Source organism: Perca flavescens, chromosome 18 (genome assembly GCF_004354835.1).
Source record: "Perca flavescens isolate YP-PL-M2 chromosome 18, PFLA_1.0, whole genome shotgun sequence".
NCBI lineage: Eukaryota > Metazoa > Chordata > Actinopteri > Perciformes > Percidae > Perca > Perca flavescens.
Window position 1 is genome coordinate 28,186,662 of NC_041348.1, and position 19,166 is coordinate 28,205,827.

Sequence of the window (19,166 nt, forward strand, 5' to 3'; positions counted from 1 at the left end):
CAGTGTGTATCTCCTCATTTATTGTGTATGTGTGTGTGTGTGTGTTTGTATGATGGAGAGTGACCACAGATCCATTGTACAGAATCCTTCATGTGGAAAACCTCTCCCTCCAAACATTTATCTACTACTGTGTGTGTGTGTGTGTGTGTGTGTGTGTGTGTGTGTGTGTGTGTGTGTGTGTGTGTGTGTGTGTGTGTGTGTGTGTGTGACCTGGGGCTACAGAGTGAGTTAAGGTTTCCTGCCTGTGTGAAGCTAACTGCCTTGGAAGTTGCAGCTATGTCAGGACACACACACACAGTAATAGATGGATGCTGACAGAGTCTCTCTTCCATATACTGTAATGTAAGCAGGAGTTGAGAGGAGGAGATTGTCGGGCTGTCTGCTGTGGAAGGTGGCAGCCATGACATCTGCCGACATATTGTATGAGCTTAAAAATGTGAAATATTCTAATGTATTTTTATTACTCTATATGTGTGTATGGAGTCATAAAATGCGGTGAAACACAAAACACGGCCACTATTCTATACTATAAAATGATGATAAACAGTTACATAATATAGAAAATGAATGCACACCATGGGCTGCCGTGAGGTGCTGATCACTCAGTAGACTTGAAAGTAAGATTAAAGTGTCGCACACTCTGGCTTCATGTGCTTATCTCTGAACAGCATATTTCTTGGAAACTGTTATGACAAACCATTGCCGGTCCGCTGTGCGTTGCCATTTTGCAACAGGGAATCATTTTTCTGTTTATTTGTTGTCCCCGGCTAAATATTCTCTGTATGAATTTACATTAAGGCTGTTTTTTTTTGTTATTCGATTAATGAACAATCTATATGAAACAACCACATGAAAGCCTTTTATTTATTTTTTCCTGTGTGAATAAAATACAAGTGAAAAGTATTTTCTCATTTACTGAGAGCGGACATTGCGATACGATAAATGATATAGAAACATATATACAATATCATTTATTTATTTAAATATATATATATATATATATATATATATATATATATATATTGCCCAGCCCTAAGCAAAGTTTCATTTATGTGTGTTCATACAAGTGTACAGTACCCTCTCCTGAAAGCCAGAGTGTAATTCAAACACTTCTTAATACGCAAGTCTAGTCTTCAGTTGACTCATCCTGTCAGAATTGTATCTGGAGCTCATGTTGAAGCAGCAAAAAGTCAGTAAGACAGGTATCCAAAACTTTCTATACAAGGCAAGAAAAGTTAAAGTTTACCCTGCCGATGAACTTGCCTCGTCACGCTGTATATGTAGCTTCACGCCGTTACGGTTTGCTGCATTTTTCTGCATAAGGATAAGAATATAATAAGAAACTTTGCATTTATTACAGACTGTAAAGACGAAGTAGCACCTCCGCTTCCTTGACACTGAAAGTAGGGTCTAAATTTAGCTTCAGTGCGACTGAATGCTAATGCACGTTTGCTCCTAAATGTGCTCAACTCAGCAGTTATGAGTCAAACCACAAAGCAACATGTTAGGCGTGCTGCTGAGGCGTGTGTGCATTACCGTATGCGGTATAAACAAGACACATTTGACCGGTGGGGCTTTAGAGTTTTCTTCCAGCCCTCACTGCAGAAAGACAAGAAACTAATCATTTTAATGTTGTTTAATGAGAGCAGTACCGAGATGTGGGACATTTTGACGGATGTATGGTAATATTTAGGTATAAAGTATAAGCTTCGTAGACCTCAGTCCACTCTGTGTAAAAATTCAAGTTAGGAAATTGTTTATAACCTTAACATATACATATATAATCACTGAAATGACACCCAGAATTACGATACTAAAGATTTTTAGACGTTTGAGGACAAATAAAGATGTCTGCACTGGTTACTCTTCAGTACATAGTGGAATTATTCAAATAAAGCATTGAAATGACAAACAAGCAAAACATCCTGTGGAGCAGTTTGAAAACCGTGAATCCAAAATTACACTGTTTTTCTATCTCTTCTACTGACTCACTCTCCTTTATGTGGTTTATTTAAGTGTGTTACCCTCCAACTCTTCCTCTTTTCTTTCCCTGTTACTCTTTTTCTCCCTTCGTTGTCATCCTCACTCTTCCACCCACTCTCACCCTCTCTCTCGCTCTCTTCTTCCCACTCCCTAAATCGACTTTCTCTGAAGTCCATTCAGCCGATAGAATGACAGAAATAGAGACGAAAGAGAGAGAGAGAACTCCTCTCCCTCCCTCTGACAGATCTTTCATCTGCTCCATTGTTCAAAGCGTTGTCTGAGTTTAGATCCTAGTTTCTCTTTGCTCTGACATGACGGGATGAAAGGAGACGCAGAGACAAACGGAAAGAGAGAGGGGAGTTGCAGCAACAGAGAGAGAGAGAGGGAAGGAAAGAATGATTAGGAGAGGGAGAAAGAAAGAAATGGTAGGATTGGGTGGGGTGTGTGAACATGGACATTATGGTGTTATTGTTTTTAGCGATGGTACCGTTAGTTTTAGGGCCCTATCTTGCACCCGCCTAGGCTTGTGCAGCTGCACACAAACATGCACAAGATTAAAAATAAAAAATATTACAATGTAATAATATTATGATGTGCTCACTCGCTTTCAGTTCACGCATGAGCAGATCAGTTTCTTCTCCTGAAAATCTCTCCTTCCTGCTCAGCAAATCCTCCATCATAACAGCAATGCTCCAAGGTCCAAACGCGCCTGGCTTTTAAAGGGAATGGGAGATGACCTCTGATTGGTTTATTGCATGTTACGCCCCTAACACACCTACGATTAATTGAGACACTAAGTACAACCCTTGTGAACCATGCGCCCGTTAAACTAGCAAAAGTGGATTCGTACACGCCCTAAATGCACCTGCACCAGGCGCTTCGAGCCGTGCGCTTAGATCGTTAAAAAAGGGCCCTTTTGTGTTGTGCACTCACTCGTTCAGTCACTTCGTAAAGTGCTCATATTATGCTCATTTTCAGGTTCATAATTGTATTTTGAGGTTGTACCAATAGGTTTACATGGTTTAATTGTGTTGAACTCTCTATTTTAGCTACAGAGTGAGACATCCCACTTCTGTACCATCTTTGGTGGGAGTCGCACATGCTCAGTAGCTAGGTAAGGATCACACCAGCTAGCTGTTTCTCTAACTTCACTCAGTACAAGGCAGGATTAGCCAGGAGACTTCTTCTAAACGAGGGTGCTCTTCCAACTTTGCGTGGAATACCTGCAGAACAGGGACATGGAAGTAGTTCTTTTGTAGATTATGGTGAACTAGTGTGTGTTGTAGCAGTGTTTTGCCATTGAGAACGAGGGGGCTAACCGCTAGCATGCTAGCGCTACCTTAGCCCTGCGTTTTGGCTAGTGACGTAGAAAGCCGTGCAGATTTTGACCAGCTCACCCGGAGCCTGAAGGCAGGATACATTCAGAAACCCGTATCTCACTCAGAACACCATGGATGGATTTTCTTCCAAGTTTGTATACGTGTGGAAGCACCAGAGACACAAAATAATACCCCAAATCACAGAAAAAGTGTTTCTTTTTCATAATATGGGCACTTTAACTTTCTTCACTCCTTTCTCTCACTCTCTTTCTCTTTACTCTTCCCTCTCAAATGCATAAACAAAATGCAAGCAAACAATCAGTCATGCTCTATCAATAACAACAGCATCATGTACTGTGGACATTTCCAATTACATTTGTTCCTGTCGTGAATATATAGAAGACTCACCAGAACTCGGAACAACTTGAGCAATCCCTCTGCAGGAATATTTTCAGATTGTAGTATCTACTCCACAGATGTACATCTCCATATTAGTATCGCAGGTTTTCCTTTGATACAGCAGCATGGCTCAGCTTTGGACCAGTTGCATCTGCATTCCCCCAACAATCCCAGTGAAGAATGTCCTCATGGGATGTCTTCCGTGACATAGTTACCCACTCATGTGTGCTGCGTGTCTGCAAAGTTTCCTCAAAGAGGTACACTTACATAACCGTATGAAAGGGAAGAAAAGAAAGACGGCTAACTAGATCCCACAAGAGGTGGAGGAGAAAATAAGAGGTCGCAGAGAAACCGGTTTCATGTAACAGATTCCGCAAACAATTAAATGGCTGAAAATGGTTAAAAATACCTGTTTCGTAAGAGATTACAGTGTTGAACGTTGTTGTGTGACACAGTAGCTAATTTCGTGACGCTACCACGTTTCATAAGATGAAACAACTGCATCGATTATATCCATTACACACGCACGCACACACACATACAGAGTCAGAGGCAGTCAGAGTTGTGGAACTGTAAAGCATGAATATGTAAGCAGCACAGGGGTGAGGCATCTCTCTCAGCAGTTCCAGCCTCATGTTTTTCAAACAGTCAGAAAACTCTGGAAAACACGAGCCTCTCTCCTCGCTGGGGGATCGAACAGCACTAACAAGGAACCACAGAAAGCCCGGGAGTCGTTAAAATAAAATAAAAACACATCCCATCTTCTGTCGTATCGGGAAAACCTCTGCCTTTGTTCATCTCTGACACCACCTTCCCCTTTCTTCAATCCACTAATAACTAGTCCCAAGTCTTTGCTTGGCTGTGAAGCCATCGTGTGTCTACGCTTTAAGGCTGCACTGAATATACCATTTTGTGAGCTTCGAAGCTTCGGCAGTGGTGGAAGAAACCAACATTTCTGACCGCACTTGAAGGCAGCTTCAGAAAAAGAGAAGGGCCCAATCCCAAAGTCCGGACTAACAGACTCACGGACTTTGGTGCGAGAAATTCGTAAGGGCTTAGGGTTGTCCCGATGTTGAATTTCAAAGGGCGTGAGGGTTTGAGTACACACTTACCGAGCCCTTTTCCATGAAGTCTGCATCCTCTGCAAAGGGAATTACCCACAGTTCAAAGTAGGGCTGGGCGATACAGAGAAAATCAAATATCACGATATTTTTGACCAAATAACTCGATATCGATACCGCAACGATATTGTAGTGTTGACTATTGGTGCTTTCACAAAATATTTAGACAATAAGATTTTTGATAAATAATCCTCAGTAATGTGGATATAATGACTAAGTGGGTAAAGGCAAATAATAAAACAGCTAGAACAGTCTGGTAAGTTGAGGAAATAACATCACTTTACTGTAATGCAGCCTTTAAAACCAGGAAAAGACAACACTTAGGCCATATTATCATATTACGATATCCAAAATCTAAGACGATATCTAGTCTCATATCACGATATCGATATAATATCGATTTATTGCCCAGCAATATCTGCAATACTGTAAATCTTTTTTACAGTAACGTTTCGGGAATCGCACGCCGCGGTACTGATAAGTCGTATATGCCGGTTAACGTTACATGATTGTTCACAGCAGGTTGACGTCAGATTGCTTTTCTTCTAAAGTTGATTCAGACTTAACTTTTTGCCGCACACCTTCAAAACTAACGAAAAGACCGGGAGTTTTTACCGGGTTGTCTGACGAGTGACAGCGACGCAGTGTGTGAATGAATGCTCGGCCAGCCAGCGCCTCACTGTATTGGCATTATGCACAGCCGCACTATCTTTACCTTTTATCATATTGCCTGAAAACACCAGGCTGCTACAGGTTAACCATCCAGACCTCTACAGACGTCGTAGCTCGCTTGTAACTCAACATTTCTCCGTACTCGGCTGAGATGGACGACATAATGCTGCATGAATTAGCCAGCGGCTGGCGGACATTTAGCAGCTTCATCCGAAAATAAACACCACCGCGAATTTCAGCCTGCATGCATGTTTAAAGCAACAACAAAAAAAGAATATTCAAATCCCAAAATTATACCTACGTAGCCACCGAACGAATACTTGGATCCAGCCCTGCTTCTCTTTTAAGTTTTTTTGGCGTTCTCTGTGCTTGGAGTGGCGTGTTTCTCAGGTTAGCCTGTTGAAGAGGCCTCGACGAGCCCTCCTGGGTGACAGCGATCTACGTTTAGTGTGACGGTGGGCGTTGGAGTTAGTTTGGAAGATGCTCTCCCTCGCCAAGATTTGCAGCGTGTGTGACAATTTCGCCCCCTCCTCCGCTAAATTTAGTTGCTTCATGGTGTACTTTCAAAACAAAACAAAGAGTAGAAAATGATGGAAGTAACAGAAATGCAAAACTTATTTGCAAGCATTTTATTCCATGTCAGCTAAACATTTAATTTGAGTCATTTAATGTTTCTACATTATTTAAACAACAACAACATAAATTCATGGCACTTTCACAGAAGAACAGAAAACAAAGGATGTCTGTTAGTGAAATCCCCCTTTCAATGGATCAGACTCTGCAGTCAGTTCTGTTAACTTGGCCTATTTCATCTCAGATCCAAAGGAATATTTAGCTGTTGTGATAATGCTGCACGATTTATTTATAGATTTATAATAATGAAGCATGCTGTATTCCAAAAAGGAGATCTCTTTTAAAGCCATGACTCTTCTGACTGTGACAACTTCACCATCTGCTTCTATATACCGATTGTGTGTGTGTGTGTGTGTGTGTGTGTGTGTGTGTGTGTGTGTGTGTGTGTGTGTGTGTGTGTGTGTGTGTGTGTGTGTGTGTGTCAACAAAGCAAGAGTCTAAACCATAGACTGTTAAAATTAATGGACAGCGCATGTGTGATGTCACCCATTGGTCTGCTATCCGTCGTCAAGTTCGCCGTTACGGGCGCAGCCATCCTGGTTGCGGATGTGGCGATTTTAAACGAGAGGGAGGAGTGAGGGAGGAGTGTGGGAGGAGCCCCGTTACGTTACACACGTTCACTGGCAATCACATCATAGCCACGCCCTAAAACACCCCCCTGTTGACCATGATTTAAAAATTGAACATCATTCTGTGTTGCAGAAGACTTAAAACTAGCAATTGAGACCATAAACTCATGATGAAGATGTTTACTGAGGTCATAAATCAAGTGAGAAATGGGTCACTTTCTCATAGACTTCTCCAGAAACTGAACTCCTTTTGCAACCGCATGTGTCACCCCCTGCTGGAATTCAGATAGAATGCAGCTTTAAGACACTTCCGCATTTGCAGCACGAACCGGATGCGTTGGCCATTAATATTACACAGTCTATGGTCTAAACCAGAAAAAAGTGCTGTATTCGTATGTTGAATAAAATGGCTTCTTTGGGTGTAGTGTTTGTTGCAGTAGCCTCATTGTCCCAACCGCCACATCGTGATTGGGTCTATGTATGACAACATAACAATGGAAAAAGTTAAAACACAGCTCCATACAACAGCTGATGTACACTGATCTACATAGTGGAAGACTTGAGCCTGACTCTGTGCCTTACACCTCTACTGAGCCTGTAGCAGCTACAAAAACACACTTCACGTGTCGAGTGGATTTGATTTCTAGGAAATGCTTCAGAGGACCGCACAGAAGGAGCTGATGTTGCGCTGACAGCAGTGTTGTCCTCATTTGTTCTGTAAGGGGCGATACGGCAGATATTCCAGACATGACAGCATCCCTCCCCTCTCTTAAATTTGACAGTTACCGTAGTCTCAAATGATGTACACCACACAGAGCAATAACGCACTCAGAAATGGTTTCCTCTTCTTCACTTCCTATAACTTTTCCTGAATGTACAGTAGTATTTAGATTTTTCTTGCTGTATTCATTTTTCATGCATCTTATTTGTTATTTATGTAATGCATACGCTGTACACATTTTTTTTCTAGTTATCTCACGATGCATATATCACATTTTTGTACTTGTAGAATATTTCCATAACACATTATTTCTGTACCTCCCTTGGGAGGTTTGCTTGTTAGCAGTATATTGTAGGAACCTGTTAATCATCCTGTCTTCGCACGTAAAAAAACAAACCATAACTCTGTTCGTGCCTTTTCATACAGCTTTGTAGCACACGTTATAATGCTCGCCTAGCTGCTAGCGTGGCACGCCCTCATACTCTGCTTCTGACTGGCTAGTAGTCCTTACCTAGCTACTGAGCATGTGCGACTCCCAACAAAGATGGAACAGAAGTGAGATGCCTCACTCTGTAGCTAAAACGCTACACACCCTGTAGCTCAACATGCAGGGTGAAAAGAGGAGCTGCAGCAATGTGCAGTACAACAAAAATATGGTGTTGGTAAATATGGAGTTAGAATCATGCCAAAACCTCACACACACACAAAATTTGTTTTAGTCACGCCCAACGATTCACAAACAAACTCAGTGTGGTTTGCAAATACAAAACATCATTCACAAACTAATGCATTTTGTTCTGCAAATAAGAAACCTACCTATCAAACAAATACAGTATGTTTTACATATACAAAGAAACGTAGTTCTTCAATGACAAAAAATATCCTGCAAGTACAAACAAAAATCTTTCAAGTACAAAAAAAAAAATCTTTCAAGTACAAAAAAAAAATCCTTCAAGTACAAAACAAATTCTACAAGTACAAAAACTGTCACGTGATTTTTGGCACAAATTTTCCGCCTTGCTGATCCACACACAAATGCCCTCAGATTCACACACAAATGCAGGTAAATTTACTAACAAATGTCCTGTAATTTGCACTCCACAACAGCAGGTGGCGCTGTTAAGTCAATTTAAGCCTACCAGGACCATAGATACACGCAGATTTTTTTAAACGTTATTACGGTTCATAACTTACTGGAACAAAACTGAGCAACGTGTTGTTGCTGTGACTAAACCACTGATTATATATATATGTATATTGTAGCGATACAGGCGTTAAAGACCCGCTGATCATTGTCTGATTCTCTGAAATGAATGCCGGCATTGCATTGTGGGAAATCGGCTTTGCATGCGCCCAACTCTGATTATATCTGTTCTGTCTTTCAGCATACTGTAGTATTTCACCAGTAATAAGACCAAAATAATATTATTAAAATAAAGAAAGGCATACTATGATAATATCTACATATATGTTGCTAGATGTAGTATTATAGTTTAAAAAATATCAAAACAAAGCAATCCCTCTTTCCTGGCCGAAATAGACCGAAATAATAACATTAAAAGAAATGCAACTAAACCATGATAAGATTTGGTGAATAAATGTTGATTAAAACAGCGGTTATTGGGCTAAAAATAGCAATAATAGCAAAGCTGTATACAGCTTCTTTGTACAGAAATAAACGTGCTGTGATCAGGGAATCTGTGCGTAGACCACGGATGATGATGTCATTGACCTACATACATCGCATCCGTGGGCCCGTCACAGAATTTTCGGTGAATCTGTGAAACTGCCACAGATTTAGAGTTAAGGGGCCGTGTTCATTTCACAGAATTCTGTGAGACCGGCAGCCTGTAGGCTACTACGAAGCAAGATCAACATGCTGGATTTCTTTCAGTTACCCGGCTACACCTAACCTAACAACCGGGGTCCTGCATAAATGCTGTGTCACGACGCTGGTTATCAACTAGTGACACAGTGATGGTAACGGTGGATCAGTTGTTACCGGGTACAATCACCGTGATAACTTATTCTGAACACCTAACCTGGTTGGGAGCACGTTAAGCTGGAGATCAGAGATCAACTGATGTAAAAGCACCGCCTACTGACCAGTCAATAGGCTACTCGATTGATAACGCCGTCACTGTTCTTAGAAGATCAGGCGGAGCCCGGTGCGCAGAGAGAGAGAGGAGAGAGAGAGAGAGAGAGAGAGAGAGAGAGAGAGAGAGAGAGAGAGATGCGCTCATAAAAGTTAAAACATTTAGAGATCAACAACCCCGTTAACATTCCCTGATGGGTATTTTTATGAAATATATAGGCTAGATTTTAATGGGAGGGAATTGCATATCCGCTTGTTGAGCGCACATCGGTTTGAATTACCCTAGGCCTATGTTTTTATATATTTTATTTGCTCTCACGATCGCTTCCACTGCCAGGGTTGCAACTGATTATATAATAGGCTAAAGCAACGACATTTTATGGAAAGCACAAGTGTAATTATGGTCCGATATTGTGCCTGACTGATGGGGAAGCGATAGCCTATTGATAAGCCATGTGATTTAGGCCTACGCATCTAGGCTACAGCGTCCGCCATTTTTTTTGCCAGCTTTCCTTCCTGTTTTAGGAAGCAGCGACTGTATTGTGGTTGTTAGGTTAGGTGAAGCCGGGTAACTGAAAGAAATCCAGCATGTTGATCTTGCTTCGTAGTAGCCTACAGGCTGCCGGTCTCACAGAATTCTGTGAAATGAACACGGCCCCTTAACTCTAAATCTGTGGCAGTTTCACAGATTCGCTGAAAATTCTGTGACGGGCCCACGGATGCGATGTATGTAGGTCAATGACATCATCATCCGTGGTCTACGCACAGATTCCCTGATCACAGCACTTTGTACTTGAAAGATTTTAGTTTGTACTTGCAGGATATTTTTTGTGATTGAAGAAATACGTTTCTTTGTATATGTAAAACATACTGTATTTGTTTGATAGGTAGGTTTCTTATTTGCAGAACAAAATGCATTAGTTTGTGAATGATATTTTGTATTTGCAAACCACACTGAGTTTGTTTGTGAATCGTTGGGCGTGAGTAAAACACGTTTTGTGTGTGTGTGAGGTTTTGGCATGATTCTAAATCCATAGTAAACCATGTAAACCTATTCTGATATAACCTTAGGCAGCACGGTGGCTCAGTGGTTAGCACTTTTGCCTCACAGCAAGAAGGTTCTGGGTTCAAACCCAGGTCGTCCCAGGCCTTTCTGTGTGGAGTTTGCATGTTCTCCCCGTGCTTGAGTGGGTTTGCTCCGGTTTCTTCCCACCATAAAGACATGCATGCAACTAGGACTACAGTTGAAAATTAACCTACTGCTAACACTGGCGCATTTACAGAAATGTTGATTAATGTGCATTGTCCTAATATAAATAAATAAATCTTCTTCTTCTTCTTCTTCTCTAAATACAATTATGGAGCTGAAAATGGGCATAATATGAGCACTTTAAATCTAACTTGCTTTAAGGTGTAGGAACTCTGCCTTAGTCTATTGAGATGTAATGCAACGTTAATCTAAGTTTCATGTGTGTGTGTGTGTGTGTGTGTGTGTGTGTGTGTGTGTGTGTGCGTGTGCGTGTGCGTGTGTTTGTGCAGTGACTCTGTGAATGACTTTATTGTTGCTTTATAAAAGTAGAAATTGAATAAACTCAAAACTTAACTTTGGCAGCTGAAAACTGTGAATATGAGGCCACAACCTGGTTTTTCTTTTGCAAAATACATGCACTTCTGCTCTCCTTTTGGGGATTTAACCTGCTTCAATTAAAATAGTTGAATCCGTTGAACTATTCATTTGAGCTATTCATTCATTGGAGTCATTGACTCGGAAATTTTCCTAATGGAATTTTCCAGTAAAAGGAGAAATGAGGTATTAGCAACTGTCCCTCGCAGTCTCCTCTTTCTTTTCATTTCTTTCTCTCAATCAGAAGAAGAGAAAAATCCCTTGCTCCCTTATTCACCAGCTGTGTGTGTGTATGTGTGTGTGTGTGTGTGTGTGTGTGTGTGTGTGTGTGTGTGTGTGATATGTAAATGGCTGTTGCTTAACCAGCCAAAACTAGGCCATCTTCTCCTCTGTGAACACCTGAATAGAAGCGAGACGGAGGTAGTGGGAAGAGAAAGCGAGGCCAGAGGTGAACAGCTCACCAAAATATCTTACTTCAGCAGGCGTGCTGCGACTTTGCTCAGATTAAACTGACATTGTTCCATATCACGCTGCCTAGGTAAAAACAAAATATTAGTCAGGCCGCGGCACCTTTATTCTGCAGAATATCACATTGAGAAAAGAATCAAATATCATATGTTCTCACTCGCCGAAAAAAAAGCTATTCAGTGGACTGACTAAGCACTTATCAATTTCCTACTGTTTCATGTAGAGCTGAGCGATATGGAGAAAATCAAATATTATAAAGGTATTTTTGACCAAATACATCAATGTCGATATTGCAGCGATAATGTAGGGTTGACTTTGTCATATTACGATATTACTATATCCAAAATTTAAGACAATATCTACTCTCACATATCGATATAATACAATATATTACCCAGCCCTAGTTGCGTGTGAAGTTCACCATTCCTGCATATTTTGCAAATACACACAGGGTGACACAGGAACAGATTAGGAATATTAAGTACAAAGAGAACAATCAGTGTCCTGTTAGCCACGTGCTAATGGCCTGAGCTCTTTTCATTAGGAAGTCATGTGTTACAGCACGGAAGGCCATGCGAAGCCTCAAGGAAATGTCACACAGTCAAGGAATCTTAACTTTTGTGACTCAAGTTTGACTCAAGTTCCGTAAACTTGATGAAAACTTAATCATAGAGAAAATGCAATGGCTAAGGCAATGAAATGCAATTAAAATAATTTGCATTAGATATCCTTATAATTCTTTTTATTATTTGTCTTATTTGTCTTGGGTAGAAAACTCTTGATTTAATCTCAATGAGTTTTTTATTCCTGGTTAAATAAAGGTTGAATAAGAAAATGAAAGGCAATGTCATCCTTACGCTACCATAGCCGTGCCAGATCAGGAGTTGTAAAAAAAGGCAATGGCAACAAACAACCTTTCCTGTTGGTTAGGTTGGAGGACTTAGCTCGCTGTCAAACCGAGTCAACTCTGCAGACGTTTGACAGAGAGGTGAAAGGTCTTTATGTTATTAGGTTTTTGGCCTTTTGGCAAGGTGTGAGACAATAGCTGGACAGAAAAAAAAATAAGAGAAGAGGGCAGGGCACAGAGAGAGAGACAGACAGAGAGACAGACAGAGAGGGCAGGGCACAGAGAGAGAGAGAGAGAGAGAGAGAGAGAGAGAGAGGGAGGGCAGGGCAGAGAGAGAGAGAGAGAGAAAGACAGAGAGGGCAGGGCACAGAGAGAGAGAGAGAGAGAGAAAGACAGAGGGCAGGGCACAGAGAGAGAGAGAAACCGAGTGGAAAGAGAATAGAAAGAAGCCGAGAGGCAGAACAAGTGAAGGACAGAGAGGGCGTTAGAGATGTTAATCAGAGGCTGCAGGTAGGGAGGTGTGTGTGTGTGTGTGTGTGTGTGTGTGTGTGTGTGTGTAAAGGTCTGACAGTATCTCAGGGCTACATCAGTGGCCATTAGTATTTTGTAGCACGAACACACACTTTGACAGGTATGCTGCACCGCCCGCAGAGAGGAACTGTGTGTGTGTGTGTGTTGACCTCTCCTTTTATGTGTTTATCTCACCTCCACATGAACGGTGATGAACCCCCCCACACACACACACACACACATGACCAACATCCACTCCTCAAATTGGCTCTGCTCATCAAATATGAATGATGTTCGCACCATCTGGACAGAAGTCTACAGTAAACACTCTGCTCATCTATCTTTCATTGTTTTTCCGTCTCCTCGCCAAGATTTTTCTTTATTGTCATCCTCTCTTATACCTTCTGCACTCTTTTTAACCTCATCCTCTCCTTCCTTTTCCTCTTTCTCCCCCTTTCCTTTCTGTCTCCTCTACTTTTCCAAATCTGCTCTTCCCTTCTTCTTGTGCCTATTATCAACCTTAGTTTTACCTTTAAGTTTTAAAATGGACTCATGGGGAAGTGTTTCCATTCCATTTCCTCTCTGTTTATCTCTTTTCCTTTTCCTTGTCTTTTCCTCCCTTTTCTACATTTACGTCTATTTCTTCACAATTGTTTTTTCGTCCATCTCTTTTTCTTTTTCCACATTTTGCCCTCCCTCGTATTTGCCCCTGTCCACTTACTTTTTTTTTCTCCCCATATCTCAGTTCTCTCCCTCCTCACATTTTCCCCTCTTCTTCTTTTCCTATCTTCTTTTTCTCTTCTCCATGTTGTCTCCTGTTCTTGTCTCCTCTGCTCTTTCATCTTCTTCTCTGTTTACCACTTTCTTCTTGTTTTCCTCTTTCCCTCCCCTTCTATCATCTCTTCTTCTTTCCTCTCCCCTGTCTCATCCTGGCTCTCTCCTTTTTCTTTCATCATCTTATCCCCTCCATACATCCTCTCTTAATCTCTCCTCATCTTTCTCATATTAGCTCTAACCCCTTTCACCTCCTATTCTTGCCTCCATTCTTTTTCATACCTCCTCTACCTCCTCCTCTTTTTTGACTCCTCTTCTTTCCCCCTCGTCCATCATCATTCCTTCTTCTCTTTTTCCTCCTGTCCCTCTTCCCTCCATCTATTTTCTTCCCTCTCCTGTATTTCTTGCAGTTTCCTTCCCTGCGTGTGTGCTCTCTTGAGCTTTGACGCATCAGGAAGTTAACACGCACACTGACACACACATACCCACCACACACACACACACACACACACACACACACACACACACCACACACGCTCTTGGGGAGTATGGAAGCTTGTTCATATCAGCTCCAACATCAGTCATCTGTCAGCAAAACTTTTATCTGCACATCTCTGTCTGTCTCTCTGCCTGTCTGTCACTGTGTCTCTCGGCCTTGTTCGTCCTCTCTCTCTTTCTCTCTCTCTCTCTCTCTCTGTCTTTCTTTCTTTCTTTCTCTCTCTCTCTCAGACCTTTACACACACACACACACGCACACACAGCGGCAGCTCGTCTTTATCTTCTTATCGTTCCTCTCTGGTTGAGCTGCTGAATAAATCAACTGCAGAAAAAGCAGAGATGGAGACGAGGAGATAGAGGGATGGAGGAGGCGGAGAGGGGCATGATGGGATATGATACGACACAGGGCATATTCCTAGTCTCACTAGGAGAGGGATCGAAACAATGGAAAAGCGAAGACGAAAGACAGAGGAGAGGAGGCAAAGAAAGACAAAGAGAAATCTGATGCAAAGTGAAAACAGCCTGTGAAGTAGGTGGAAAGAAAGACACGAGCAGTGAAAGAGAGATAATAGCAACTGGAAAATATAAGTAGACATAAAGAGAGAGTGAGAGAAAGAAAAAGAGATGGAGGATGTTTGGAAAGACTGAGAGATGAGAAAGAAAGATGAAGACAAGAGAAAATGAAAGGGAAAAAGAATAAAGAAAGTGAAAGATAAGATGGGTAGATAGATAGAAACAGAAAAAGGATGTCACAAAGAAAGAGAGAGAGGATGCTAGGGAAGATAGATGAGAGAAAGAAACAGAAAGAAAGGATGACAGAAGACCAAAGTATGATGATGATAGATAGATAGATAGATAGACAAATGGAAAGAAGGAAAAAAGACGGAACGATGAAAGAAAGATGCATGAAAAGACTTTGACTTTTGATATTCTTTAACGATACATCTCACTGAAAAGCAGCCCCACAGGGGACAACTGGATAGATGAAAAGAAAGAGGGGATGAAAGACAAACATGAAAACTAAAGAATAAGGGAATGGAGATAAAGTTTGACAGAAGAAAGAGATAGCTGACTGACCAAAAACTGGCTGACATGCCCTTGACCAAGAGACCGACCCCTCCCCTTTGCATCCACACTACATGTTCATACAGCAGCATAGTACATACTGCTCTTATGTATGCATAATGTACATACATAAGAGCAGAATCATATGCTTTTTTTACCATTCTGTAATCTGCTTTGCCGATATTGTTTCCCCACTTAATCATCGTGCCTCTAAACAAAACCCCAAAAATCAAATTGCGAGTTAATGAGGTGCTGATTGTATTATTTCACAGCCGGGTGCTCGAGTGCACTGACTGATCCTGCGTGCCGACCTGTTAATACAACAAATTAGGAGTCGAGCTTGTGTTCTAACCCCCACAGCAAAATCACAGGAGGGGGCGCTCAATGTTTGGCTCGAGGACACTTTGCGGAACACGCTGGTATTTCTTTGCAGGAGCCTGGCTTCAAAAAAATACCAGCGCGCACACGTGCAGAGGTTTATTCCTCGACGCAGAAGGTCCGGAGTTCGAGTCCGACCTGCGGCGGTACAGAACACAGGCACCTTTCGAAGTGTAAGGAAATAAGAAAACAAAATCAATCGAGTCTTTTGGACATTTTTAATCAAATATTCCGACCTTGACGCCTTCAACAAACAAATTATGAAACCCATTATAGATCTAGGTGAAGGTGGGCAGCAGGGAGCCACGCGTTGCGGTGGCTATTGGTGCAGTGTGTCCTGTTCCACGGACACGCACACACATTTGTGAAAGGTGAGGTTTTTAAAAATTAAGGCCAGAACCGAGCAAGCAGACTCTTTCTGTTCTGAAAATGTCACCAATCCATCAATCTGATAGGTAAAGGCCAGTCTTCTCATTATACTGTGTGTGTGCGTGTGTGTGTGTGTGTGTGTGTGTGTGTGTGTGTGTGTGTGTGTGTGCGCGTGCGCCTATGCCTATACCTATGCTCTTTCAGAAGAAAGGGCTGCTGACCCAGCAAAGGCAGTGCGTGCACACACACACACACACACACACACACACACACACACACACACACACACACACACACACACACACACAGAGTTATGTGGTGTATTTTAATGAGCCTCTGTCTGGTTATCTGGAATTCATCCTCAACTCGTCCACAGTACAGAGCATCACGGCTCATTTAACATGTTGGACACACAAGTCCAAACCTTTACTGTGTTCTATCAGAAATGGCTTCATTTTCCAGATTTACTTTCTTTGTAAAAAGCAGCTTTCAGTTCAACTATGGATCTTTTTCACAGCAGACATTTTGACTTGTCATAGTAGGAAAAGCACAGCTAAAATGTATAACCATAACGATGGCTCAGTTCCATTAAGTGTCCCAGTAAGCTATTTCAGTGAGTCAGCATGCACAATACCAGGACCTCTCCTAAGTGGAATGCAGCCATCATTAATGGTTTTGAACACACATGTGCTTTTCCTACTATGACATGTCAACATGTCTGCCGTGAAAAAGTTCTATTCATCAGGAACCCAGCAGAATATCTGATACCTCCAGATGCTTTTTTTATTTCATACATTTTTCCAAAGATGGAACTTTGACTCACTTATTGTGGAAACTGTGCCTTAACGTGTCACGTTAAATTATTCTCTCTCTCTCTCTCTTTTTCTATAGGTGCACCACTCTTCATTACGACTCTGATCTTCCTCCTACGTCCATCATCATCACCTTCCACAACGAGGCCAGATCCACCCTGCTGCGCACCATCAGGAGGTAACCGACACATTCTCAACTTTGAATGTGTCTAAAAGCGACACTCGGTCAGGTGCCTTTGCCGTTAGTTACTGACGCAAAAATTCCCCTCAGTCAGACATTTTTGTATTTTTTTTCGCCGTGCTTGGTCGGGACTTTTGGCGTCGCTTTTTGATGCTCTGGGTTAGGACCGATTTTGTGTCATTTTTCAACGTGTAAAACCATTTAGATAGGGTTAGGAAAAGATCGTGGGTGGGTTAAAAAAAAAAAAGTAAGTTTAAGTGAACAAGAATGGGACACAAACCCCGGTCTCCTGGGTGAAAGTCCTTTTGTTTTTTAAGATTATTTTTTGGGCATTTTTAGTCCTTTATTCAACAGGACAGCTGAAGACATGAAAGGGGGAATGACATGCAGCAAAGGGCCGCCGGTCGGAGTCGAACCTGGGCCCCCTGCCGAAAGTCTTTTGTTTGACCCATCCCGCTGTCGCTCTTCATACCGCGTCATCTTCCAGCGCAGCGGTTGAGCTGCTGCTGTGCCCGGTGCGTTCCGTACAGACACTAAAGGGTGATTATGGCGTCTGTATCTGACGCTGAGAGCCACTGGCTGACGGGTTGAGGTTTTTATCGTCATATGCAGAATTACAGAGAAGCAGTCTATGGTAATGAAAGAACAAAATCAACAAAAAAGGTTTAGGAGACACGCCGGCCGTCTTTCAACTCAGATTTTGCTTTGTTTATTCCGTTGGAAAATTGGTGTTACAATTCTACTTTGTAATATGTATCTTTTATTTAGCAATTTTTATACCATTTCATACCACCCAAAGAGGTGTTTTTGTATTGGCTCGTACAGTAGGTACATGCAATGGAATTGCGCAATTGGCATTGCAAATTGTAACTGACATTGAATTCAGGCAGAATATTAGCTATCAGCATGTTAACCCTTAAATAAAATCTCTGAGGTATCAATCTTCATAAACCAGCATCAAATGTTGGCTGATGAGCAAAGAAACACTGAGCTGCCAACAGTGAGAGTGTGTGTAACAGTGACGGCGCGGCTCAGCAAACCTTCACACACACATTTACTTTGCTGACCCTCAATCTCTGAACTCCGTTCTGTTTTTCAGTTTGATGATATCAGCAGGTTGTCGCTCGCACATACAATACAAACAGACACACACACACACACACACACACACACACACACACACACACACACACACACACACACACACACACACACACACACACATACACCTCCAGGTTTTGGCTCAGGTTCAGCTCATTATACCAGCCAGTCAGCAGGGACTGGCTACGTCTCCTCACTTTTACAGAGGACATTGTGTGTTTGTGTGTGTGTGTGTGTGTGTGTTTCCTCCCCTTCAGCCCTCCTTAAAGCTCTGCAGTTTTCAACCAATTAAAAGACAATCTGTCTCCATGGGCCCCTCTGCTCCCTTTGGCTCTGGCTCTCTCTCTGTGTGTGTGTGTGTGTGTGTGTGTGTGTGTGTGTGTGTGCGCTTTCTGTCTCCGTATTGTCTTCCATTCAACAGTTCAGTGTGTGGATTTATTGTGTATGTGTGTGTGTTTAGGGAAGTGATGAAGCATGTAGCATATTAGAGCGAGAATAGGGGTGTGTGTGTGTGTGTGTGTGTGTGTGTGTGTGTGTGTTTGTATTTTATTTTTAGGTTGTGAATTTGGAACATTTGCTGTCACCAGGACACACAGGATCATCTGAAGCCTCTTTACTACCGCAAACCGCTTTATTTGACAATTCAAGATGAACATATCTTCTTTTTAAAACATATTTATGTTTTACTGTCCCTGAGTGCAGATTGATAACAATTGGTAACAATATAATAAATCAAACCAAGATTTTTCATTTGCAGTTCTGCAAATCTTTTGCGTTCTAAACCAAGTGTAGACCGCGTCATAGAGAGGGAGGAGATGCCATGACTTGTACAATTAGCGATGACGGCGCACACTTTGTGGTGTTGCACTCAGTTGGGCAAAAAAAGTTCACACCACCATCAAAACGCTGGAGACGTGATGCTTTTAAATGATTAATTGGATCAGCTTTTAGCTTTTGACATTTAGATTTTATCTTGATATTTAAATTTTTCCAAGCTGCCATTTCCTGTTCTACTTTAGAGTTGAGG

General features: G+C 41.8%; 1 protein-coding gene across 2 annotated transcripts in view; it reads left to right on the forward strand.

Annotated features, from left to right (window-relative positions):
• Positions 1–19,166, forward strand: part of galnt14 (UDP-N-acetyl-alpha-D-galactosamine:polypeptide N-acetylgalactosaminyltransferase 14 (GalNAc-T14)) — a 200,818-nt gene that overhangs the window by 118,403 nt on the left and 63,249 nt on the right. For both annotated transcript variants that reach the window (XM_028605705.1, XM_028605703.1), the window contains one exon: positions 16,937–17,035. In XM_028605705.1, the coding sequence (XP_028461506.1) occupies positions 16,937–17,035 (99 nt within the window). The remainder of the gene's footprint in view (positions 1–16,936; positions 17,036–19,166) is intronic.